At 40.0% G+C, this 27,987-nt stretch overlaps 2 protein-coding genes across 2 annotated transcripts; one reads left to right on the forward strand and one right to left on the reverse strand.

Moving 5' to 3' along the window:
- Positions 1–149: 149 nt before the first annotated feature.
- On the forward strand, positions 150–8,879 carry ndc80 (NDC80 kinetochore complex component). The gene is made up of 17 exons (XM_044025212.1): positions 150–232; positions 862–960; positions 2,139–2,222; positions 2,380–2,506; positions 2,714–2,886; positions 3,034–3,136; positions 3,246–3,335; positions 3,500–3,593; positions 3,711–3,811; positions 4,130–4,274; positions 5,242–5,447; positions 6,072–6,221; positions 6,329–6,418; positions 6,505–6,597; positions 7,012–7,142; positions 7,250–7,352; positions 7,923–8,879. Exons 1-17 carry the CDS (start codon positions 225–227, stop codon positions 8,049–8,051), a joined length of 1,926 nt encoding a protein of 641 aa, XP_043881147.1. The 5' UTR covers positions 150–224; the 3' UTR covers positions 8,052–8,879.
- Positions 8,880–20,171: 11,292 nt separating this feature from the next.
- Positions 20,172–22,570, reverse strand: LOC122769204 (glial cell line-derived neurotrophic factor-like). Its single transcript, XM_044025546.1, has 2 exons — positions 22,087–22,570; positions 20,172–21,074 (listed from the first exon to the last, which is right to left on the reverse strand). The coding sequence occupies exons 1-2, from the start codon at positions 22,304–22,306 to the stop codon at positions 20,494–20,496; spliced, it is 801 nt and encodes a 266-aa protein (XP_043881481.1). The 5' UTR covers positions 22,307–22,570; the 3' UTR covers positions 20,172–20,493.
- Between the last annotated feature and the right edge of the window lie 5,417 nt (positions 22,571–27,987).

Here is a 27,987-nt window from a genome sequence, read left to right on the forward strand (position 1 = left end):
GAATCAGGTGTGTTGGAGCGGGGCAACAGCTATGCAGGCCAGTGTTCCCTGCGGACCAGGGCTTGGAAACACTGCTCTATTTTGAAAATGCACAATTTTGGACCACACGACTCGCCGTAGACGTAATGACGTCACCGCGTCCGGTTTATATTTGTATTGTTTTGGCGGTTTCGTTCGTTGGTCCTGTTTTATTTCACCTCGTCCAAACTGATTCTCTACCTACCATGGAGCGGTATGCCTCAAATAGAGATACATAAAAAATTAATATTGCAATTTAAGTCAGCGTACTGTTAAACTATGCAGAAATAACGATATGGTTTTTGTAACTTCGCTTAAGTATAGCCAGACAGTTTCTGTAATGCTAACACTAGCGACAATTGCTAACAGTAGTCATTTGTTAGGAGTGTTCCTCCTAACGAACATTTTCTGTGATAACGTCTCTAATCCAGCATGTTTATCCCGTAAAGTTAGTTCGAAAAACACCATAGCCATAGCTACCCCATAATACACAGTAAGAATCTGACAGATTATACTGCTACTGTTAGACTGTTTGGATGCGTTTGGTGACGTTTAGTACCGCGGAAAAATCAGTTTCAGGTTGGATATTCAACGGACATTCGCTCCAGATCCACAACAAGCCGTGATCGTGCAACTATTTCGGGGTGGAGAAGGAGGGAGCCGTTGGATCTGGAGCGAATGTCCGTTGAATATCTAACCTGAAACTGATTTCACCGCGGTACGTTTAGTTCTAGATATCACCAACATCTCCACCGTGTGCGGCTTCATGTGTTTTATGTTGTTTTTTTGAGAGACTGTTCAACAACGTTAATAACCGAGCCAACAATGATTACTTGTGTGCAGTGGAAGGATGAGTCGAGTAACAAGCAGCAGACATTCGGAGCTGCCGATGCGAGTGCAGGGCAGCAACAGGATGAGCATGGTGTACACAACGCCCCAGAGGTTTGTTTGAAATCCTGACATTTTGTTTTGGTCAGCAAGGGTACTACTTCACCACATTTTGTTATTATTTGTGGTTTATGTCACCTAATGTGACACTTAATAATGCACATCCCAACTTTTAATGAACTATATCAAAAGTATTGCATTAGGATAGCTTACTTAGGTATGCACATTAGTGATGGGATATTATACGATGTTATCGCTCATCGTGATTGGAAAAAAACAAAGCGTTACAATAAGTTAATTGTGGTGAATTTATATTGGGATGATCTTGAATGGAGAAAAACTAATTTCATGTGAGGGAGTTGGAAATGCTGTCTATCTCAATAGAGACCCTTTGACTTAAATTTTAAAATGGCACGACAGGGATCTTTCTTTGTGACTTATTATGAACTTATTGAATGCATTATTTTCACTAAAATATCTTTCATATCTGCATTGTTTCTGACCACTGTAAGTGCAGACTGAAGGCTTTGCCCACAGATAGCTTATCGATATTAATGCTGCTTTATTTATAGTGATACTGGTACTGCTGCGCCTTTCCTCATGACTTATTATGATGTTATTGAATTCACTAAAATATGTGCATCCTATCTGCCATTTTTCTGACCACCGTTTAGTCATCTCAATAATATTGTGAATCGCAATTATTATGGTCAGGATAATCACAGCAGAACATTTATACGTTGTCCCATGCCTACTACATGGGATAAATATAGCATCAATTCATCCATTTGTCCATTTTATACTGCTTTAATCTCCACATGGGGGAAAATAATGTTAGTACAGATAATTAGTGTACCTGTCTGAAAAACTTACTGTAAATCAGTACTTCTCAAATGGTGGGGTGTGAGAGGCAGGGCAGGACAACTGATACAGTGGTTTATACAGATAAATATATAAAAATGGTCAGGTTCAGGTTCTCAATAATATTTAAATTTGGGGACATTTCTGTCCTTGGGGGGGCATGAAAGAAAAAAATAGATAACCGGGATGCAAACAAGAGGCAATTTTTCAATATAGACATGCATGTTAAAATCCTTATTTCTATGTAGCATACATATCTTTTCTTTTATGTAGTGACTTGATAAAGGAGGAATTCAAAGCAGATTGGTTAAATGTGAGTCAGCAAGGTGAACCTCTTCTGTTTGTACACAGTTTTGTTTTCTCGTTTACAGTAAACAGCCTTCCTTTGGAAAGCTCAACACACTTAAACCCCAGTCTGTGACTTCTGAAAGGCGGACCAGCTTCTTTGGCCCCAGGTATGTGAAAAAAAATTTCCCACAACATAATGACATGTGACAATTTTCAGAATTATTGCAGTAAAAGGTAAATTGATCACCTAAAATAAAATTGCAGTTTTTATTTATTATCCTGAAATAAATGTTTAAATCTTGTATGTTCATATTTTGCCTGCAGGACTAGTGGAGCGGGCATGCCTCGCAACAGCACCGTGTCTGGCTTTGGAGCAACTGAGAAGGTCAAAGATGCCAGGCCTTTGCATGATAAATCTTATGTTCAGCAGTGCATCAGGCAGCTGCATGAGGTAAAAACTCAAAGCACAATGCAAGCATCTTTGCTAGTTTCAGAATTACAACTATTATAATTTTGCTTGTTTATGAAATTAAATTTAAATGTGTCATATTACACATTTGTGGACATTTATATTACAGTTATGATCTTGGAATCCTTGCAACACTCATAGTAATATATATATGTTGATATTCAGCCCTTCTGTCTTATTTGTTTCTAGTTCTTGACAGACCAAGGTTACCCTGGCACTTTGTCGGCCAAGACACTCCAGTCTCCCTCTACCAAGGAGTTTGTGAAGATGTTTGAGTTTATCTATCGCCAGCTGGACCCAACCTTTGAGATGCCAAACTCAAAAGTGGAAGAAGAAGTCCCTGCTATCTTAAAAGCCCTGAAGTATTTAATCTATTTATTCATTAGTCTTCCATCTGAGTCTTTGTAAATGCATGCCATTTGTTGTGGGCACTGATATTGACTCCCTCCATAGTTAAAGAAAACCACTCACTGTCTATTTATTCTTGTGTGTGTTATTTATGTTTTAAGGTATCCTTTTGTGCTCTCCAAGTCTTCAATGTTCTCTGTTGGAGCTCCCCATACCTGGCCTCAAGCCCTGGGTGCTCTCATTTGGTTAATTGACAACGTCAAGGTGAGAAGCAAGCAACAGTGGACTATATTCTAGCTTAAACTAGGTTCATTTTGTAGGATTCATTCAATGTGTAGTTTTTTGTCAAATAAAATTAATGCTTGTGTTTCAGATCTTTTGGAGTTTTAGTAAACAAGACCTGCTGTTCAGTGACTTCTGTGCAGACGATGACAATATTGAGGAAGGGGCCGAGTATAATAAGGTATTTTGTTGTTGGACAGATTTACTTGTAACAATTCAGTTTGTGTATTCCTTAAGATACCATTTTATTATAAACATAATTTTTATTTCCTTTGCTTGTTAACTGGAGTCAACATCACCCAGTTTTTCTTGATCCTTATCTCTCAACTTTTTTTATTTATTCAGCTCTTCCTGGATTATACAGCTGAAACATATTCGAAGTTCATGCAGGGTGATGACACATTTGAAGATGAGGATGAAATATTCCTCACAAAACTAAGTAAACGCATCATCTTTTTAAAAAAAAAATATTTTAAACAATGAATGTATTTTTCTTTAAATTCCCCAGATTTTTGTGATGTTGGAAAATAAACGAGATGTGTGTGTATCTTCACAGAGAAGCTTTACAATGTTGATGAATGCATGCTGGCCTCGATGGAGGAGAAACACAGAATACTCAGTGCTGAGGTTGAACAACTGGAAAAGGAAAGCCAGACGGTAAGAGCATCCATTATCATGCATACAAATTAGATTCTGACTTTAAATTCCATTAACAATATTTATATTCAGTAAGGGTATTTGTACAGCACTGATCCTCAGTAGAAAAAGTGAGAACATGAACACTAACCTTAAAAAATACACAAAGAGAAAGAAAAGGGTGAAAACTGACTAATTAAATATTTAGCTGTGGCTAAAATGTATTTTTAGTGTTTGGGTTGTAATAGATGTCATTTGACTGTGCTCAGCTCACTCAGTAATATGTAGGCAGAGGAGCCACTTATCTGTTTGAATATTTACTGTATCTCTCATGGTTAGGATCGTTTAATGACCAAGAGGATGGAAAAATTGAAGCTGCAAGAAGATCTCAAGAAACTCCAGAGTTATCGGAGCAGCTTGGACTCTTTTAAAGCTAACTTGGAAAACAAAGCTTCAGGACTGAATGATGAGCTGGAAACCACAGGTAAACATGATAGTCAGCCAAGTCTTTGGCAGGATGCACATGTGTTTTACAGGTCTAAGTATAATAGGGGTTCTAGTTTTGGGTGTACTGGATTTGTGTCCTGGCTGAGTCTTCATTTAAAATCCAGTTTGAAGTCCCTGTAATAAATATATCTCTTGTGACTTTGTCACCCCAGAGGAAATTGTTTTAGTAATCAGCATACTAAATTTGAGTAATTAAAATAGTTGCAAACTGTTTAAAAATCATGTCGAATTCAGCTTCATTCTCTGCTCTGAGATGGTGAGGGCGTGGCTGTTACAGAAGATGCACACACTATTTTGGTCTACCAGCTCAAGTGCGGACCAGAGTCCCGTTTCATCAGTGGTTGTACAGAATATTTGCACAACAGTAACATGTATATAAATGATATTTCCAACATTTTTAAACAGCTAGTTTAGCAGCAGTCCTCCTCCCTCTCCCTTTTCCTCTTCCTATCAGCAGCACCTGCAGCCGTCTGCTTCTCTACTTCATTTCCTCATCTGTAGGAAATGGAAAAACGGGTTAGAGCTTTTTTGCATGTTTTTTATATTGTGGTAAGTCACATTTTCAGAACAAAGCCATCTTAGCTAGCTCCCACACCAAAGGCAGTTGTGTAGAGGCAGGTGCAGTTAATCACATCAAACAGGCAAGTGTGCAGAGGGTTTTTATATTACTGCAGAGTTATTCTAGTTATAGCTCCTGTCTGTCAGGGAGCCATATTTTGGACATGCATTAAAATCCTGAACAGTGAAAGAGCACCTAAACTGGCCAACTGCTATTTAAAAATTGTAAGTTAATTTCGAAGACTAAGGATTTAAACAGCAGGAATATGTCCTGCTGTTTTTACTTGGGTGTACATATTATGTATTTAATAGTTTTGAACATCTGTTTGCAATCTGAATTGTGGATCAGTTGTGATGAATTATACACGCATCTCCTCATTTTGCAGTCAGTCATCTGGCGTCTCTAAAACATGAGCAGGATGAACTGCAGCACCGGCTGCAAAATCAGAAGTTTACTCCAGCTGATGTCGAGAGGATCAACAGAGAGAAAAGAGAACTCCAGCAGACCATTTCCAGTCTTGCCAAGTCTCTTGAGGAAGCTGAACAGCACAAGTGGAATGAAGAGATTGCTCTGGCCAAAGTGAAAGAGAAGGTAATTTATGCATACGCAGCTGTGTATAAGGAGCAGGGTTTGATTTATTTTGTGATGAACACGATGTTTGATTTTTCTGAAATCATCTTGCATTCTCTTATACATCTATAAAAATGGATGGTGGTTTGACTGGAAAAGGCCAACTTGAAATAATAATATTGGGAAAATGAATGCCATTAAACACTATTTCATGAGGTATTCAGGCCCCCTTGGGGCTGCGCATGTACACGTGACATTGCGCATCTTGCGACAGCAAACACGCTCCTCCTGGCATGAAATAACTTCCGAAATTGCACGATTTTTGCGGATTCCTGGTTGGAGATCCCTGAATTTCAGCAATGGCTGAAGCCTGTTGCTGAGAACAACCGGGAGGCTTTTTGTATATATTGATTGTGCTCTATAGATTTAATTGCAAACTAAAACTGTTTTGCAAGTTAAATATCTGTTGCTGATTACAGCTTAGAGTGGTGATAGGCTCTTAAAATATTTTGAGAAGGTCTTGAAAAAGTCTTAAGAAGGTATTGGAATTAACTTCAGGATTCCTGCATATACCCTGAAGAAACGTCAGATGTTCCTCTGGGTGGCTCATAATAATATTTACCTTGTTTTGTGATTTCCTTCTAGGCTGAGTTGAAGGTAGCAGAATACCACAAGCTGGCACGCAAACTGAAGCTGATACCTCTGTCTGCAGAGAATGCTTGTGGTCATGATTTTGAGATCAAACCATTTGAATGTGGACCCAGCAGCATGGTTCAACGTAAAACACAGATACAGGTACATCCCTGTTTCTTATCCACCACACATAATCTGTCAGAATTTCACATTTAAATTCAATTCACAATGAACAAGAACAAAATCGTTTACATTATTGTGTGTGATAGATTCTTCTGAGAAAACTGATCAGTGATGTTGAAGAGGAGAACACTCGATTAACCAACACAAACCTCAGTCTGGAGGAGTCCTGTGAACAGGTATTGAAGCTTTTCCGCTGCTGTATTTGTGTCTAGACATACTGGGCCTAATGTGATTGTGAATTTACTCTGGTTGTGTGTTTTAGGTGAATTCTAATATTTTGGACAAGTCCAATGACCTGAAGCAGCTGAGAGAGCAGATTCGTAAGCTGGATGAACAGTTGGAGACTGACATGCAGGTACAGACCGTCTTCTGCTTCATATGGTAAAAATGCCATGTGATGTGACACCAGTGGGTATTATTAAACACGTAATGTAAACAGTGCTTCACAAATGAAATCAAACACTAAAATAGCATACAGAAGCGGAGAGAGATGATCTGTGGTGCAGCTTGTCCACCCCAGTCAGAGCTTTTCACCACTATTATATTTAATCTAAAAATATTAAGTGCTTTTACAGGAGATCATTCATTTTTGAAAATGGAACAAACTTGACACCAAAAGAATATCATTTCCAAAAGAAAGATTTATCCTTATACTTATTTATCCAATGTCGGAAACCTGAAGCCAATACAAAGAATGAATTAGCTGATTTTTATTTTGATTCATAAGATGTGCTTACGTCTCGTTTCTCAAATGTTTGTGTCTGTGCAGGAGCTGGCACGAGAGGAACAGGAATGGGCAGCAGAGATGGAGTCTGTGGAAAATCATCGTAAACTCCTGGAGAAGAAAATAAACTATGGTTACGATGAAGCAGTGCAACAATTGAAGGCAGCACAACAACAGTAAGTAACCATTTAATAAATAACGTGTGAGCTTAAACACCATTGGGGCTTCTGGTTTGTTCAGTCTTACTTTTACAGTAAAAGGCCTGTGCTCCCCTCTTCTCCAGGTACCACCTGGTGTTGCAGGAGACCAACGAGGAGAGGCGAACGGTAGCTAACAACCTGGCGTCTGTGTTTACCACAGCTGCTAACCACCTGTCCATCACAGAGGTAACTTTCCTGCACCACTGTGTCTGTCTGTTGTAGTACAGGCATCTTTACTCAAGTTGAATGATTGAGGCTACATCTATACTACATCAGACCAGTGTTTCAGGTCCTTATCGGAGGTGAGCTGTGTCCACACTATAGCCTTTTTCACACTAAAATCTGTGATTTTAAATCCTGGGGGGGGAGGTGCTTTAAAAAATGCAGTTAAGGCTGAACCCAACCCAATGCCACTGGGGAATAAAACAGTATAAAACAGGTTTTTGACCACTGGGAGATTTTGATTGATGGTTTTGAACACCTGAAAGTATGTTTCACATGGCCATTCTCGTGACCACGAGAAGGTAAAAGTGAAATGAATCTTAACATTTTACCGTTCACGCCTCATAGACAATATAAAATGAATTCAGGTAACTGTGTCGTCGTTCAACATCTTACCGTTTTACACTCCGATATAACATTTCTCTATAGACCTGTATTTGTGTCATGGTAAGGTGGTATGACTGTTATCAGCTCATTAGACTTCAGCTTTGTTCAGTTCTCACCACTGTCCCTTGTGATTTGTTTGTCCTACAGAAGTCCTTGGAGGATCTGCACAGGCGTGTGCAGCGTGTCTGCTCTAAGGCCGTAGAAGAAGATGCATCTGCTATTCAGACGATGCAGGAAGCTTTGAGTAGCCTCAAGTCCAAGGCAACATCTTTGTAAAGAGAGGTCATTTGTGTTTATCTTTGAAATAATAAAACTTTTTCATCAGTTAATTGATTAGATCTTCCTTCATGTGTTGCTAACAAGGTTTGGTAATGGGACATATGACATATCATAACCTGAGATAAAGAAAGTGTGTTTTGCTGTCACAGATGCATTGTAAATACACAGCAATTGTGTCAAGATGTTTGAATTGATCTGTTTTATTATATGTTAACAGATTTTCCTGTCTTTTCCTATCAAAACGTTTGTTTTTGATTGTTACATTAATAAACATGCAAAATGAAAATTACTCTTTGATATCTAGACACTAGATAAAAAGGCTCTTTTTTTATATTTGATTATTAGTATTATTACGTACAGGACATTTTTTGTTGATACAAGTTATGGCGCAAGAAAGAATGGACTTCTTTCTTTGCTTTCTCTAGTTATTTTAATCAGATATATTTTTTAAATGACTTTTGACCAGAGAATGTTCTGAAATATTTTTGTCAGTATATTGTCTAAAGCCTTTCTAGATCTGTGATTGCAGGATGGAGCTTCAGTCCTTCGTCACTCGTCACACTGTTCCTCAGTAGGTGGTTGAAGCCACTAGAAGGCAGCACACTCCACTGTTAAGAAACACAATTGTTAGCTGGTTTAAAAAAAAAAAGGGTGATTTGATTCATTTGTTGTCTGTCACTTTGGGAATAACAGAATAATAACATTAACAACATCCCCTACTATAATCTGTTCTTGTTCTTTTGATCTGTTATTTCAAACTTATTTACCTTTTCTGTAATGTCACTGTTTGTCAAACTGTCTAATAAATTTCCAGGCTCCAGAGAACCAAATAGTCTTACTGACGTTGACCAATGTTGAATCAGCTGCTCTTCTTGGTTGTGATGATGTCGGTAAATTATTTCAGAGTAAGTACTTTTCAATAGTTCAGTTTCACTTTAAAGCTGAAATGATAAGGAAGTGTGTTTAATTTTTCACTTTCCTTTAATGAATCATTAACATTTTAAATATTCAGAACCAAATTTCATGTGAAAATGCCCCAAATTATACTTTTAAATGGGCACTTGTCTTCCCTAATGGGGACAGAAAGCAACTCACCATAAAAATGTGTGTAACTTAAATTACATTCAATCTACTGTCACGTGACTTCATACAATGCTGACTAAAGCCTGCCCCACACTAAAGTGTCAAAGTCAAATCTGACTAACTATCTATCACAACTAACTTTGTAACCGATTTTTAACCTGCATGATTTAACGTGACTTCAGAATACAGGGACAAGGAGGTGGACTGTCCGTGTCGTCAGTTAATAGCAGTTGTGTGCGCGCGATGTTTTGTGCTGAGAAATGGAAGAAACTGGATGAAGTCATGGCTGAGAAGATGGAATCGAATGTTTTCAAATGAAGGATACGGATACTAACACTGTCGCATCATTTCTGTTCACAGAGGCAGAATAATAACATCGCCAAGAACAAAATCAAAGGTTGCGCACTACAGCTTTAAGGTAAAGTATTACTGTTAGTTTAAAGTATAGGTTTTGGCATGTAGTACTTGCAGTTACGGTTTGAGTCAGTTAATGTAAATATGATCAGTCTGAATTATCATCACATTGTGTGTGTGTTTTGCCCTCAGTCTGTGTGGACCTGTTCAATCATGGATTACAGCAGTCAAAGACATGCACCATGAATTGTTAATACACTGTATGTTGCTGCTCTCACAGGGGATGTTTGTGTGACCTGGCTGAGGGCAAAGTCTTCACTCTTCCAGGGATTGTGTGTGAATAACTGCCAAGGGGCCTCTAAAAAGAGCGAGTTGTAAGGAGGAGGTGGTTATGTGATGTGTGGTGTGCACGTGAGACCTAGATACCATGAAAAAGGAAAAACCCTATGAAGTTTAAAAAAAGCAAACATTTTAGGCTTATCTTCTTTGACCTGGAGGGTGCATGCTGCTTCTTTGGCATTTACCACAAGGTTTTCAGTAGCTACTCCGTCATATCAGAGTCTGGCAGACAAAGTGGGGCAGCAAGGTGCTAACGTGGAGTCTTATTAGGGGTTAATTTCACCCGTCTGCCACTAGAATATGTTCTGCAGATGTGGGGAAAACGGGTGCAGGGAGACAGAGGGAGATAAAGAGAGGAAGCAGACTGGCTCGCTGTGCTATGCTTTCTCCTATTTTCTTTCACCTACCTGTCAAAACACTAGCGTGGAACGGAAATCCATCTTGCTTAGACCGACGTGATGACTTGCTCTGGCATTTGAGTCCTGTTCCAGCAGTTAATTGTGTCCAGATTTAGAAGACAAATCAACTGGTGCTGTAGCTGTGTGGCAAACGTGACAAACGTTATTATCTTTCCTGCTGCACAGCACAGACAGTTGTTCAGCTTCAGAACAGCTATTAACACTGCAAGAGATAATCACATTTGCATAATTACAGTTCATTTTGTGCATTACTTTCTTTTTCTGTGAGTGGATCTGTACAAAACCATAGATCTCAATAATACGACCTTTATAGGTATTTGGTGCTCGATTTATATGGATTTTTGATACTGTGATATGCTCCTGTGATACATCAGTACTATAAGTACTTGCTATTTTTAACCTCACACCCAGCATATGCACTTGGCACTTTGAAAATGCAATTGCTGCTTTAAATAGATCTCAGTTATTATGTGTGTGCACTTCCAATTCATTAATGTCAGTCCTCTATTATTATCTTATTTTACCTGATGTGATTTGATTTAGTCCATACATTATTTCAGGAGAAAACCAACAAACACACGCAGGAAAGCATAACCTCCTTGGCAGAGTTGATTCTTCCTCCTGTGGCTGTCAAAAGTGTGATTTACATACATATGTGTGCAACATTTTGCTCTTTGTGAAGTGCTTGTTTGAGCTGTGACGTGTTTTGTGCCATTTTCACTGTGGCGGCATCGCGTTAGTGCTTCATGTGCTCGAGAACAGACAGCGTCGGCTTGTCTGACATTTGTAAGTACTTGTGCAGACATTATGTGAGATGCAAACTCTGCTTGGCAAGATCTTTTCAGCATAATTCCTCTGACAACAGGTCGTCCCTGTGATGAGACAAAATAATCTACAGTACCTGAGGCAGAGAGAGAGAGAGAGAGACGCTCTTCATCTGAGTCCTCTGTGGACCGATGTAGCGTAAAGTGTCTCCTCCTGTCATCACAAGTGTGTTGGTGTGACAGCTTTTTCCATAGTCTCCCCCAGTGCTCCTGATGCATGAGAGGCCACAGCGCCTCCTTCTCGTTGTGTCTCCTTTGATGACGCTGTGCTTTGTTGACATTATGTCGGCTTCCTCTCCACAACTTTCATGGCACATGCTGACAGTTCGCCGTGTGTTCAGACTCTGGGTGAAGTGCTGCAATCAGGGTATCTTTTGTTAAATAATAGACGTAGTGAGTGACCGGTGGAGGGACAGCAGCTTTTTTCCATTTCAGCTCACTCATAATCCAGCCAAGGGACAAAAGAGAGCCATTTCTTCAATGTTATTCCTCTGCGTCAGGACAATTTATTCACAGTCTCTACAGTATGGAAAAAAGTACGAAAAACACAACAAAGTATGTCCTGCAGTGATGTAACAGATGTCAAGTTTGACTTTATTCATATTTAAAGCCCATTTAGTTGCTGAGTTGATCAAATATTCAGTAGTTTTTTCCAGTTAATCAGTATTTATTTATTCAACTTCAGCTTTAACTTCAGTTCATACACACAGAAAAGTGTATTAATTGTTACTCTTTATTCATAACGAGTTATAAGCAGAGAATAGATTATTTTTCTTTGCAGCATCACACTGTAATGAAGAAAAGAAATGGTCTAAACAACAGCAGGTGAGGCACATACGTACGTCCTGACTTCTAATCCCCCTGAGACTCTCCTGGAACTCCTATTCCTAGAACAATATGACTTGAATTAGTTACCGTGCCTGCTGAGGAAATAGTATAGTATGGTGGTGCAGAAAATCAGGTGAAAGAAACGCTTTAAGATTTCAGTTGTTGGCTCCGACTTTTGCCAAGGTATGATGTGGTGTGGGTTTTGTTTTTCCACACCAAGAAGAGGCGAGTGGTTTTTGTTTTTCTTTCACTGTTAACGCTGTGTACCTCCAAAGGTTAAAGCATGGCAGAAACATTACAGAGGTCAATGTTTTATTTCCTGTTCTGGTCATCCTGTCATAAAGAGTTATCCAATTTGCGGTGGTGTTTAAAGCACTTCCCGCCATATGGCATAACTTAAATGAATCAAAGAGCAAATAAACATGACATGCTATGATTCTCCTTCTGCGCTGCACTTATTTTTTTGTTGGATCAAAGTGAAATAGCCTTTAAACTTTCAACAGCATACACACATCCACTGTGTGTGTGTGTGTGTGTGTGTATACATGTGTGCATTATTCTACTTGCAGGTTGATTTTTGACAGAGTTAGATGATGTGTGTGAGTGAGTTGTCGGGCAGCCGAACAGGAGATATCACATTTCCAGCAGTTGTGTCTCGACTCACTCAGGCCTGCATGGGTGTTATTAAGGCACTCCGAGGAGTCATAGGAAGGTCATTCTAAACTATCAAAGGTCACCGCGGGGTTATAAAGGGGCTGTGAGTCAGAGGTTTGAACTGTTTGCTCCCTGCTTTTGCTCTGTGAGTCATTTTCTGGCTTTGTAGGATTCATTTCAGGGTCCATTCACCTCAGGGAGGGGGGGAACAGATGTCTGTTCTGGGATCAGAGGCTTGTAAATACTTGTGAACGTATATCTCAGGGTCTTACGCACTAATGTTTGCAATATTTGCTTGTCACCCAAATCATTTATATTCCACAAAATGTTGTGCCAAAATGTGACGCCTTGCTTTTAATGAGCACCTGGAGACTCTTTATATCAGATGTAACCTGGACCTGGACTTTTAATCTCATCTGCAAATCACCATCTTTTGTCTGAAAAGCATCTCGAATGGTAAAACTGTAATGTTTATTTATTATTTCTGTAAGGCGTGTCTGCTTTTCTAACTTAAAACATATTGACACTTTTCTTTTTTTGTTTTCATGCTGGGAAACTTCTGCTGTAAGGGAAACACTTGTGCAATGCTGCAGCTTTCACAGAGGAATGCTCGCTCACTTTGGTTGAGGAGCCCATATTGTTTTAGCATCATCATGAGCAGCAGATTTATGAACACACACATGGTTCAGTGGTATGTCAGTTGTTGGCAGTTGCCGTTCTCTGCTCTTGGCCCGACTTTAACGCGTGGACGTGGTTTGTGTGCGAAGATAATGATGCAGTTCTTATGTGACTCTTTGTACTTTCAATTGTCAATTAGAGGCTAACGCCGTCATGTAATGTTGTACTTCCCCTTTAATACCCAAGTTATACACACATTCTCGTATTTCTATGCATTTCAAGACTTCCAATCATTTGGACAGCCTACCCAAGGCCTTATCTCTAACCCTAACCTAACCTAACCACAATTCAAATGTTAGCCCTAAACATAACCAGTTCCTCAGGAATCAGGATTTACCATGTTGGGACCAGGTTTTGGTCCTGACAAAGTCAGTGTTTATGCCAGAAATAGGAAACAAATACAAGAACAAAGAGTTCAGTTGAAATTCTGTCCATAAAACTGGAATTTAGTCTGCAATAACACAGTAAAATGCAGGACAGTACACATAAGCAAGGCCATGATTACAATTGTGTGCGGCAAAAATAGACATTTTATCGCAGTAATGCGATTCAGAAGAAGGGTCTCTTTGACATAATTTATTAATCACATAGTTGACCAAAGTGATCAAATAGAGAACGACACATTCCAAATGGGAAGCAAAACAACATGTCAAATGTCAAGGAAAAATCTGTGTTTTTAAGACAGAAACAGGAAGTGACATGGCCAGCCGGCCTAATGTGAAGCGGCTAATCATTCCACAATGTGGGAACTGATACCGCGAAGGCCTGATCCCCTCTTGAGCTTCAGTTTTGTTTTGGTGTGACCAAGAGCAGCTGATCAGCTCATCTTGGGAACTGCAAATAAGTCGGTATGAATGGTAACGAAGTCTCTCTGAATGTGTGTTCTTTCATCTTTTAATACCCGGGATCATGAAGACTTTTTTTCAGTAACCTGCGATGTTCTTTATTTACAAAGCACAATTACAGATACAACGCATGACGGAGTCAGAAGCTACAGATCCTTCGCATGCCACTGATGTGTTTACGCAGGAAGTAAGCAGTTCCTCCCTTTAACACCGGGGGAATATGGAGGTACATGAGGATTTACACACACCAAAACAGATGCAGATGACAAGCCAAGTCCTGCTTTTATGCACGAGGGGAGCAAGAAAACAGAAGGATGGAGAGCTGAAGACATTAATGGTATATGCTGAGGGACATCAAAATGAAGGGGGGGTTGTAGAGATGTGGAAGGTGGTGAAAGACACAAGGAGGATGAAGGGATGGTGGGGAACACGAAAGGGACAAATGGAGGTCGGCTTTTTCTCTCATGAGGGCAGGATGGATGGTGATTTGGGGCCTGGTTTGCATCCTGGGGTCTTAGACACACACACACACACACACACACTGCTGTGTTTACAGAGGAGATTAGGGTAGTTCCATTCCTCAGCATAGCAGAGGTGCTTCTGAGCCATATGTATAAACTATAAGAGCACTGATGTGTGACGATGTATGTTATGCACATTTTGTAACATTTGTAACTTTTATGGACCCAGCGGGAACGCTCAAATCCATGTTTTTTACATTAAGTAACAGTCTACATACGGAAGGAGCAAATAACATTATTAGAGGTTTGACTTTTGAATGATTTGACCCATAATATAATGGCAGAAATGCAACTCGATTATTTTCACGATTAATTGAGTAATCGTTTGGTCCATAAAATGTCAGAAAACGCTAAAAAATGTTGATCAGTGTTTGTCAAACCTGGAAATGATCATGTTCTTGAATGTCTTGTTTTGTGCACAAACTTCAATGATTCCGTTTTTAATGATTTCTTTGTTACATGAAGCAAAAAAACCAAAAGGTATTCACCTTTAAGAAGGTAAAACAATCAGAAATTTTGTTTTAATCATGAAAAAAAGCTTCAAATCAATTAATCGAGGAATTGTTTCAGCTCTAGATCCAACTCTCCCGTTTCTTTGGACTTCTCCCTTCAGGCTTCACCACTGCCAACCACCTCTGCCTCCATCTCACCGTGTCCTTTGTGTCCTCTGTCGTCTTCCCGTCTCCTCCCCCCGCGCTTTTCCTCCTGCCCCATCTTCAACATACATACTTTGTCTAATATAATCTCCATTCCTCCTCTGCATGTGACCAAACTAAATAAACTAAACTAAACTAAAGTTGTATATTCAAAATAGAGACCTCTTTTTACAATCATCTTAACTCGTCTTACGCTGACTTTAAACAGCTCTCTTGTCTGTTGCACCCTTCCAAATTACAGATTGGCACTTTCATGTCAGAAAATAGAGACTCACATGTGATGTAGCACAGGTGTAAGGCAGAGAGCGAGAACACTGTAACGCATGTTCTCAGGTTTCAAGTAAATATTTAAACATGTGAGCTTTAACACCTCTCACACACACCAACACCCAGGTTATAGTGTTACATTCACTCGTGGCCGTGTGGTAAAATACTGCATCTTTACGCTTGTCTTGTTTCAATCATTCACTGTCTCCCTGCCGTCCTTATAATAACTTAAAAATAGACAGAGCATATAATTGGTCTAAGAATCATACCATGTTCTTGTCACGGTTGTCTTTGTACCAGCTTCTTCTATTATTTCCAGGTTTTAGCTGATGTTTGGAACTGGAAGGCTTGCATTCATTTGGACAGCCTACCCAAGGCTTTACCGCTAACCTTAAAGGAATACTTCACTGATTTGCATTTAGCTTTGTATTGCTAGAATAGGGGTAGTATTTTTGAAAAATTGTGCTTCCCACCCTCAGTTTCCCCTGAGTTGAGAAATACCTCCATTCTTTTCTTTTACGTGCCCACCAGTGATGCTTGGTCCTGTTAGCGTAACTGTTAGCAAAGATGGCCGACACTGTTTACATTCTGGGAATGAGGTCCCGTCCCCCTACGAGTGGGTCTAAAAAGTGCGGAATTAGCGTTGCAGTTTTAAGCCTCGGACCGAGACTTGGACCAAGTCTTTTTTAACAAAAAAAAGAATGAAGATATTAGTAATACAAAGCTAAATGCACATCGGTGAAGTACTCCTTTAACCTAACCACAATTCAAATGTTAACCCTAAACTTCACCACCTCCTCAGAAATGATGTTTTGCCATATTAGGACCAGGTTTTGGTCTCCATTGGGAGTACTGGTGTTGACAAAGTCAGTGTTTGTGCCAGAAATGGGTAACAAATACAAGAACTTTTTCACAAGCTTGGCCGTTTCCTCACTTTACTTGACTGTCGTGTAGTTGTTGAATGTGTGTGTTCTCTCTGTACTTCCCCACGGTGCTGACTGACAACAGGGCGTGTGTGCATGTGTGTGTGTGTGGGTAACGGTGGTGAGTCGGGAGCCTGAGGCTGATGGTCCAGACTGGAAGTTTTGGCACTGGGCCAGTGAAGGGGTGATCAGTGCAGCGCAGTTAGAGCTTCACGTTAATCCCCTCCGCCTCTGCTTTGTGTTGCAGCCAGTGTGATGACAGCACAGCAGTGATTTTTAATTTTGAAAGGCTGTTGTTTTGCAAAAAAAAATACTTGTGTTTTCTATCATCTTTTTTTTGTACTTACACTGAAACTTTTCCCTCCTCTCTGTATTTTTGTTCATCCTTCAGGCTTTTTAAGTTTTTGGAGAATTCCCTGTAGACGACTCATTAAAACACATGAACTGTTCTTCATACTCTCAAAGAGGTGGCGAGGCAGCATCAGCATTCATACGTCTTGACTTGATGGTGGTATTGTTTTCCGTCGTTGATGCCTCTGCTTTCTCCTTCTGTGGTTGTGTTTACAGACGTGTCATCGTGAAGCTCGACTCAAAGAGACAGATTCCAGAGAAGAGGCACACAGACGCTCCTGTGGTTTCCGTCAATCTCTCGTGGAGAGCCTGATATGACCGTGATTGCGTTTAGGGCCGTCCTCTGTGTCTTTTTTCATGCTCGCTGACACAAAAGGGGGTAAACACGGCTCTGGCCACAATTGCTTCCCCCTGTAAACAAACTGGTCACTGATTTGAATTTGAGCGATGAGAATTGGAGCGACCACAAAGAGCTTCTTATGATTTAAACTGGCCTTGACTTTAAACAGCAGGGATTGGTTTAGAATATTTTACTTAATTTATTTTTTTTAACTTAAAACATTATTATTATTTATCGTGTTATAAGTTTAAAAAAGGGAGCAGCAGCTTTACTCATTCTGCGTCTTTGAGATGGAGGTCACAGTGTTCTGGCGGCACTCAAAGCCAATACACATCATTTGTGTAAAATAGATGTGTTGCATAAGTAATGTCTAATGTGAACGTGTGACTGGAAGATTTGAAGCTGTTTCATGTGTAGACAGCAAAAGAATATGGCCTGTACACTCATAATGTTTTTTGCCTCAAAAATAACACAAACACTGTGTTTGTGGATGAGTATGTGGTTTGGTCAGAGAGTTCTCCACAACTTTCCTCTCTGTTTCTACAGCAGACGTCACACTGAGGTGTGGCAATCGAGATGTTGCCCCTTAAAATAAACATTCCTGTTAACTATTTGTACATTTCCATTGCCTTGCATGTTTCGAGGGACATTCTAGTCACCTCTTTCGTATTAGGGTCAATCTTTCAAGAATAAAGTCGTCATTATTATTCAATAATAGGAGCATTTTGTGAAGTTATATTTTGGTTTGGGCTTCACAAATAAGGAAATACTCCATCTTTTTATCACATCAGCATCACGTTATCATTAACATGAAAAGATTGTGCAAGAAACTGAGTCTGTTTTAGAACAAAGAATCACACAGACTAAGAGGAAATCATCTTGTTTGTGGAGGAGGAAATGGCTAGTAGTGGTCGACTGCAAGTGCATTTTGTTGCTATTTATTATTATTATTATTGTTGTTGTTGTTGTTGTCATTATTATTATTAATAAAAATAATCATTATAATGATAATACATTTTTAATTAATGAAAAAAGTCTTGTAATGTGATGATTTTTTCTCTCTCTTCAGTTTGGCCCTAATAGCCCTAATAGCCGAGTGGAATCATGTAGACGACAACAATACAGTAAGTAAACTGTTATATAATTCCAGTGAATTGACCCACATCACTTCTAAGTGTGACATCACTATGCCAGTATTTAGCACACGTTTGGAGATACTTGTATTACTCTCCAGTGCAACATCATCCTTCATTACAAGCTCATCTGACACCATGGACAAAAGAGCGCAGAGGACACATCTGACTAATGACACTATCTTCTGACTGTCAGTTACTGCTAATGATTCCCTCTGCTGTCAGCAGGTGAAACTGACTTGGACTTAAACATTCGTGTAAATGAGCTCCCGGGAGCCATTAGACTACATTTAATTTAACCACGATTCACTGTGAGCGTTTTACATTTAAAAATGTTGACACATGTGCCTCTTTGACTGTCTCCCTCATTCTAACATCCCTTTATCCCTTTCAAACTCTTTTTTTTGTGTGCCAAATGAGTTTGACGGTGAAACTGTCAAACTGCATCAGGACATTCAGCAGCTCGGAGTCCGTTGAATCAGACTCACAGAGGAAACGTGAGAGAGCAGGCGGCGGTTCAGATATCGAACCACATATTACTTCAAGCAGGACTTGTGTTCTCATGTTCTCCGACACCTTTGTCTCATTTGGATGTTCTGGTTTTCTTTTTAATCATACCGTCTTTTCACTCTTCAAACGGACACTATGTCCTTTCTTCCTCTTCCTCCTCATTGTTTTCTTTATGTGGTAAAAAAAATCTTTTAACACTTGTTTTTCTTTCATCCTCCACTCTCTGTCTCACCTTCCACCTGTTCTCATACTGCAGATGTGTGTTAAGGATACTCTATTCTTCCCCCTGCTTAATGTCTGTCCTTGTCATTTGATCACGTCAGTGTTTGCTTTTCTCTCATATTAAATGACTCTGAAGGTTTCGGCCCTTTTGTTCCGTTCCCTTCGGTACACAAAAGTAACAGAAATGTGATGATTCATTTCTGCTACCCCCATGTCATATCTATGTAATGGCATTATGTATATATATATATATTTTTTTTTTTTTTTTGTTAGTGTATAGAAATAGGTTCAAAATAGGCAGATTTACAACTGCATGGCACGTAACAACAAATCCACACAGATCCGTTCACTGAGGAAAGGATAATTTAAAAGTGAATGCTGTATAAAATAACTGAACCATCAGCAATTCCTCTAACCATTCTCCAGAGATTTTAAAGGTGTTCCGCACAATATTTGACCACGGTCCCTTTTTTTCACCTTTTATGATCATGAAGTGTAAAGCATAACATTGCAGTGTTACATCACATGCCAGTAATACCAGTAATAAATAACATTTATTCCTTTTATATAAAAACAGAAAAATAAATATGAATAAGTTAATACATTCAACATTTCATAAATACTTTTGTGAGACTGTCACAACATGTTCATGCAGTTAAGTCAAGCTGTGGTTGGAGCTCCACGACTGTCCGAGTGTTCAAGTACTGGCAGGGAATCGTAGTGTGTCCACCCCCATTACACTACACGTGGCCCTTTTTCAGCTTTGTCACTATTTGGTGTTTCCTGGTTGGCCAAAAACCAGGTTGTTATGAGTATGCCGAGCACTAATCCATGACTTTCTACTATCCATTAACTTCAAAATGTGAAATTCTAAATTTGGACTCATCGCCAGACCAAAACAAACACACCAGTCTCAATTGTTACTGTCTTTCTAACCGTTAATCCTCTTCTGTGTACTGGACCTTTTCTATTATTTCTGCACCAAAGCTCAGGGGGCAAGAACTGTGCCGCATGCACGGATTACCTGGGCCAGATTGAGTCCAGTTGAACATATACATGCGGCAGTAATCTGACTGTCAGTCGCATTATCTGGGTGTTTGTGTCTGACTTTGGGACTGATTTGATTTAGTACAATTTCAGTCAGAAAAATCTATCTTCTACTGCTTTATCCTCCACATGAGGGTCGCGCTGTGCAGAAAGGCCCTTGTTCCAACCGGGTCGGGTCACAAACCCGGAGTCTGCTTGCAAAAGGCAAGAGTACTAACCACTACACCCAAGTCCAGTTTTACTTGGACTAATAAAAATGCCATGTGACTGTACTGTGTGATGCACATCACAAATCTTCCCCTTATATTACTTGATGAACTGAGGTCATACACGGTTCCTTGCAACGTAAAAATCTACAAAAAAAACAAACAACACTCGATAGCATACACTTTAAAGTGGGCGTGAATTTACAGTTACACAAAACCTGACACTCGTTTCACCGTCCCTACACACAACCACATTTCCTGGCAGAGTGTTTTCTCAGCGTGTGGTAAACAAGGTTGTCGTCCAGAAACGAGAGATCATCGTCAAATGCTGTTGGCCGGCAGCAGGCCCGAGAGGGCGTGTCTTTGGGGGGGAACCTTCTGTTGTGAGCGAGGTTGTAGAGGATCTTGTCGTAGTTGGCCTCAGACTTCCTGCAGGGTCCCGAGCAGTACCTGAATATCATTTCCTCGCCAGAGCGGTAGCCTAGACCCAGATCTGTCACATTGAGGTGGATCTGTTTGAGTGCACAGCCCTGTCCTCGTCCTCCTCCTCCTCCTCCCCTCACCCTCCTGCCTGTCACTCCACCTCCACCTCCCGCTCCTCCTTTTCCGGTCTGCAGGCTTCCCCCACTTTTCTTCTCCCTTCTGTGACGACTGCTACTGCTCAAATTTTCTTTGGAAGGGGACAGGGTGGTGGAGGAGGAGGAGGAGGAGGAGGAGGAGGTAGATGAGGACACAGAGGAGCGACGTATCCTCCTGATGGTCACTTTGATGAAGTCCACTAAATCTTGAAACTCGCTGGGGAGCGGCTCCTCCACGGTGGCTGAAACACATCAAGAGCAGAGTTGTGTAAGACGGACTGAAAAAGAGCACACGTTGTTTGTGTTTCGAGCTCCACGTTACTAATGGATCCCATTCTTATTCATCCACCAGATCTTTTTTTTGTCTGTTTTGCTCACATGGACTTCATTAAAGCTACAGCAGCCGAAATGTTGCCTAGAGCCACACGTCACAACAGCGTAAAATAATGAATCCATTTCTGGATTTTGACAGCTATTTAAAGAATGAATTTAGAAGTGATTGTGATGGCAAATATTCTAAATATTCAAGTTGACAAACACATTCCCTGGAGCTCTCTGTTTCTTATTTTGTCACTTAATCGATAAATCTGGTCATTTTTTCCCCCTTTTTTACTAATTGGCATGGATGAATATTATTTAATTAATTGGACTTTTATTACTTTTTTGAATGGTTACACATTTTGTTCCTAGGAACTTGTTAAAGTGCACTAAAATGTTGTTTTTGGGGTGACATGTCATGTATTTTAGTCCTGAAAAAGATTTAGTTTAAAATGTGTATGTATTTTAAATGCACTCCAGTGCAGGCAATCTACAGACTATACTGGAGTGTTACAGTTAATATTTATTCACGTGTTTGCGTTTAGCTTTTATATTTTATAGATGGAAAGAAAAGGGGAAATAAATAATGGCATCATATATGAGTACTGTTGCCCCGATTTTTAAATCGTTTCCAAACGAATTGGTAATTCTACATTCTAACATTTAAAAAAAAATGTAGATTAAAAATAATTTTTAAAAAAAACGCTCTGTGAAGCAACTGTTTACAGGATAAACTTGTTCCATGTAGAAAATGTACAGATACACCAGAGATCCATTGTTCTGGGTGAGAGATTGGGAATTAATGAATCCATTATAAACAGTGTTTTGTTTTGTTTTCTCCATGTCTGCAATTATCTCCTATATCATTCTGCAGGACACAGAAAGACTAATAAATGCAAATGTCGTATTCTTTGGTCTTGGCACTCGTGCTCTTACATTGTCCTCCTGCAGTCTCCTGTGTCTCTTCCCACTCCGCCGTGTCCGTGGAAGTGACAGACACTCGGATGTGAAGCGGCGGCTGCTCCCGTGGAGTCTCGGGGGGCACGCGCTCTCTCCTCCTGGCGGGCACGGACTGCTGTCGGCTCCGCGCCATCGGACTGGCGCGCACGGAACTCAGCAGGATCAAACAAGTGGTCAGACTATCCCATAACTTCATTGTCCACTTCGGTCCGACAGAGGGACATGGCGCGAAGGGAACTCTTTGCTGCTCATCTGATAAACATCATATTCAAGACGTTTAACCGTTGGAGAGGAAACGCGCGTCGGCTACGTCTCGTGTCGGCCAGGATCAGTGTGTCGTTGCCTGAACAGCACGCTATGGCTCACGCGCCAGCTGGCGAACACAAGTCTGCGGCGTGGCGCAACATCCAAAAGACGCACGGAACCAAAGCCAGAAGCGCAAAATAACTTCCCTCTGAAGTTATTGTTGGATCCAGCGACGCCAAAAAAAAAAAAAAAACGGACTCCCAGTTTACAGTCCTTCATTCAGTGCGCATGGGTTCTGTTGCACAATGCAGTGACGCAGACTCCTGCTCATCTCCACTCACCATCAACCCTGACAGGGAGAAGAGAGAGGACTGAGAGAGGAGAGACAGAGGTGGTGACGTCCAAAAGTCCATCCTCTGTCTCCTCCAGTCTCCTCCCATGTAGACTAACACAGAGGGATGGAGCTCCAAAATCTGAAAAGAGTGGGGGGAGAGGAGTTTCACACTTTCCACTAACAATTCATCAGATTTCCTGCTGCTTCTGGTGTTTGCATGATACTGCGTGGAAATGTGTTTCCAATTATGCAGTCAGAGAAGAGAATGAGGGTAGATTGTGTTGCTGTTCTTGAATCAACAGGTGATGCTGTGTTTGAGTTGATGTTTATTACAGATAAACGTGCAAATCTGACAGTCGTCTTTGATAGACATATACTGTATTTTAAAGACCAAGTATAGAAAATGTCATGTCCTTTCTACATACTACACTCAGACACAAAAAGAACATTTTCCATTTTGAAAAGAATGACTGTTTTGTGCCCAAGAGTGTAGATAAAGGCGATTGGACTTGGTTGAATTCTGATTAAAACTGTACCTCTCATCCAAGAGGCTTCTTGAGTTCTGACCGACTGGTAGTGAGTTTTCCATCAGTCGTTCAGAACTCAAGAAGCCTCTTGGAGAAGAGTTGAAATCTCTCCAACAAAATCCAACCATGTCCGATTGCCTTTATCTACACTCTGAGTGACGCAAGGAGAACTTTCACACACAAGTGTTTTAGTTTTCTGTTCGTCAATGATGCATTGGTGACTGAGAAAGACACAAAAGATCACCACACTGCAAACAAACACGTTCTGTGTTGATAGCACAGGGCCGGCCCAAAACTTTATGGGGCCCTAAGCAGAATTTGATTTTTTTTTTTGCTTTTCCATTAGTACCTGCGGCGAGGTTCCAAGCAATCCGTTCCTGAGCTGATACTGATACTGTATCGTCACTGGAAGAGTCATGAGCATGGCGTCCGACGCAAGAATCAAACCGAACAATTCCGCACAGTAGATCCGTCAAAAAGACTTAAAAATCCTGAAAACTTGCGATAATCACCAACATTTTGTAAGGAAGTCTCTAAAATCTCAACATTTAACAGAGGAGTCTGGTGTATTTGGCGACATCACTGCTGAAAGCGGCAATTGTGAGCATGCGAGCCACTAGTCACTAGTTTGTGTGTGTCGTGTGTGAAACGAAGTCACGGCAGTTTCATCCACTCATGCTACAATGACTCCGCCCACGTTGAGGAGGTACTATAGTAATGGAAGACCATACCAAACCGTGTAGTGCCAAGGCGAGGCAAGGCATGCCGGGACTGTGTAGTGGAAAAGCACTAAAGTATGGTGATATTGAACTTGAAATAACCAGTTTAAAGACTTTGGTGCTTATTTCACTTGTAGCATGAATAAGAAACATAGATCCTTGTTTTATATGAAGCTGTGAAATAAATGTGTCTGTTGTGACATGCTCTCACAGCCTGGTCTCAGGCACAAGAACATACTATTTTACTGAAAGCCATTGGAAATGTTGCTTTTGTTCATTTTGTACGGAATCAAATAGGTCGATTGAATCTCATGTTTTGGCAGATCGTTTCATCTGTGTCATATCACTGACACAAAATTCTCAGGCGTGAGAAGTTTGCTAAGAACTGTTTTAGGTCAAAAATCCATGTGTATTTACAATATGTTGTTACGTTGTATGTGACAATGTTGATGCTATCAGGAAAAGTCTGGTAGCATCAACGGTGCTTTGTGTACCTAAACTAAATACATATCCAGGAAATGGTTATCATCACCTCATATGGCCTCCCATTCAGTTAAAAGCATGAGTGGATAAAAAAAAACACTATCATATATAATATCATCATAAATAATGTGATTTGATCTCTCCACGGCCTGAAGAAAGATGACTTCCAGTTTCTCGTCTGTTCCCCGTGTTAGTCTGTTCTCTGTCGTAATGTTTTCAGAGAATAACGAGGGAGAGATGTGCGACGCATGGAACCATGTGAAATGATTGGAAGCAGCCAGAGAAAAGTGAGAGTGATCTGAGGAGTTTATGTGCCTGCGTGTCAAGCGCTCTCCTTCCAAGAGGAGTTGAACGTTGTTTATTTCATGTTAGTCTGCACTAGTACAGTAAAACGGACTCACACACAGCTGTAATGCTTGAAGGCATTTTCTGTTCAGGGTAAGCAGAACACATTGTGTATATATATATATATATATATATATTATACATACATATATATGTATAGAAACAGTAGATGATAATGTATACCACATGACTGTATTGGATTTAGACAGATCATGTTCCTATGCATTTATATGGAAATGTGCAAGCAAAGACAATGCCATTATTATTATTATTATTATATTATTACTTATTAGAGTTCCAGAAAATAGATTTAATTTCTTAAATTGAGTTCAAGTTTTTGTCTGCTGAGGACATCTCAATGTGAAAATCTTTCCTTTCCTTTTGTGTTGAGACCATAGATTTAAACTTCTCACTCTCTCTTTGAGCGTAACTATTATGGGTAAAATGTAAATCTGTTATGGTGCTCGCACACTTTCTTTTATCCGCAATACTCTTTTTATATTTCCTTCCCATTTTAGCAGCTTTATACCCTCATGGATATTTGAATGCAGATGTGTACACGTGCACACTCATCCTTTCACTGACAGTTTGTGTCAGTGCGTGCACATATGTTAGCCACATTGTATAGTAATCACTTGAATATGCAAAAAAAATTCTAAATATGCTTTTATTGCACATAAATCCAGTCGTCTTCTGCTTTTCTATTTAGAAATTAGACCATTAGTCACTCGAAAGCAGCTTCCCGTTGCACTGACTTGCTCCCTCTCCTGTATGGAAATACCTCATCCTCAAGCAATTACACCCTCACCAAGTAGCAAATACACCAAACAGATGTCCGTTTCCCTCCTTGAAAGGCACGAGGGCTTAATCGTGAGTCTGATCTGCAATTCAGTCTGTCAGCCATTTTGGGGGGGCTGAGTTTGACTCACATGTAAAAGGCTAATTGCGCAGGTCATTTCATCCGTCATTATGGGCCACCGTGAAACTTTAGCCGCAGAGTGGCTCATGTGAGAGGGAGGAGTTGGCAGCTGATTTGGCTTGAATGGCTCCTGGCGTGGTAGTAATTAGCCGAAAAGTGAATATTTTGACTTTGCAAGTGGTTTGATGTTACAGTTAAGGAAGTGTTTTTATCAGACTGCAGGCACACATGTTCCCCACTGAAATATCCCAACAATGCTTTGATGGATTGCTATGAAATGGGATCCACTGTACACGGCGCTCAAGGGATAATTGTAATAACTTTTGTGATCCATGCAGTGAAAATTAATCATGCTAATTAATAGAGTTTTATCCGCCTGATTTTTTCTGTTTACTGTTAATTAGTCTTTGTTGGTGCTCATGCACTATGCCAGTGGTAGTCAGATTCTCAATTATATTCAATTATTTCCCCCCCCCCCACATTTTGGTATATGGGTACACCTTTAACCTTTATCCTAACCCTAACCTAAACCCAATTCTAACCCTAAAACCAGGTCTTAACCCCCCAAAAAAAGCCCTTTAAAGAAGTGAGGACCAGCCAAAATGTCTGCACTCTGTATGATTTGGTCAAGTGTGGCATGACTCTTATTTGACGAGTACACACTCAGTAATTCCTTCTACAGATGAGATTACTACTTGCAGATGTGCTGATTCCTCACACATGTGCATGCAGGACTTAAGAGCTGCCACTGGTAGGCGCTGTTTGCCGCTGTTGTTATGAATGTGTTGTGGCTGCACATTGTGTATGGATTTCTGTGGTTTGATGAGGAGGAAAAAAATATTTCATCTGAAATTTGATGTCTCTTTTAACTAGAGGCTGTTCTTCTCAATTAGTTAAATACATTTATGAACCACCGATCTGGTTCATTTGCTCATTTTTTATTTTCAAATTAGTGAAAAAGTAAAAAAGTTTATTTTTTATTTTATCTGCCTCGCCATGTAAATAAGCTGAAATATCAGAAGTTATTTGTATTAGGTTACAATGAAATTAATAAATTGTCTTGTTATGTGAAACAGTTAGTCATATAATGTCACAAAGCGTCAGGTTTGTTAATGTTTTTGTCCTACTTAGTTAAGTTATCATGTTAGTTTAGGTTTAAATTCACGTTAAGTTCTTGTCACTTTTGGTGTGGGTTTGATTTTCACTTCCCGTTTTATTTTGGTAAATGTCATGTCTTCCTGTCTCGTAGTTTCCTCAGTTGTTTTGACACATCTCCCCTAATTCCCTCATGCACTTCACCTGGTGAATAAATTACTTCTCTCGCAAAGGGAGAGAGAAGTAATGATTAATTAAAAAGTTGAGAGACATTGATGAGGAATTACAGTTGGTAGATGTATTGCGGAAGAACTGGAGTGAGTGTTACAAGATATTACTTCAGTTTCTTAAAACCACAAAGTTAATTGGGAGGATATAGGATGTGTGTGTGTGTCTGTATAATAATATTTATTTATTATTTTTACTGTTAATTAATAGTTCAGTTAGATCAACATTTCGATCCACACTCCGTACCAGATGGTGGCGGTAATGCGCCAAATCGTTGTTTGCCAACCGCCATAAAACCTTAGAAAAGAAGACACCACGCGTCTGCTCGTCTTCACGCAGGTGTTTTTCAATCAGCTGATGACCGCTGATTGCTCACTCCTCCTCTTCTTATTTAATCTTCCTCCAGCCAACAGTTCCGTGATGTTACTTTGAAGAGAAGCTGCACGAGCCGTGGAATGGAAAAAAAGACGTGAAAAAAGCTGCTTAACTACTGAAACTGTTCCGAGAGGAGGGAACTTGTGGCGGTAATGCACCAACCGCCCTAAAACCGCCCTAAAACCTCAAAAAAGAACGAGGGAACTTTAAAAAAAGAAGAGAAAAAGAAGAAAACTACCGCGGCGTGACGTCAAACGCCGAAAAGGTGGTCGCCTGCATCAGCTCCTGTATAAAAACGCAGCAAGGCGCTTCAGGATGGCGTGTTCGACCTGGTCCAGATTGGTGAGTAACTTTTGTCAAGTTATCTTAATGATGACTCTGCTAAATTATATGCTCAAATTTAGCCCTGCTCATTGTCTGCTCAATTATGCCTTCATTTTTAATTCTGCCTAAGTTATTTGCTCAATTTCAGCTTTTGCTTGAGCTGTGCTTCATGTTAAGCTTAATTTATATAATACGTAATAATAATAATTATATAGCTCAAATGTGGCTTAAAGTGAATCGGCAGTCGTTTTGTCTGGTTACAGCAGTTAAATCATTGGTTTA

This window comes from Solea senegalensis, linkage group LG5, assembly GCF_019176455.1.
Source record: "Solea senegalensis isolate Sse05_10M linkage group LG5, IFAPA_SoseM_1, whole genome shotgun sequence".
Classification (NCBI taxonomy): domain Eukaryota; kingdom Metazoa; phylum Chordata; class Actinopteri; order Pleuronectiformes; family Soleidae; genus Solea; species Solea senegalensis.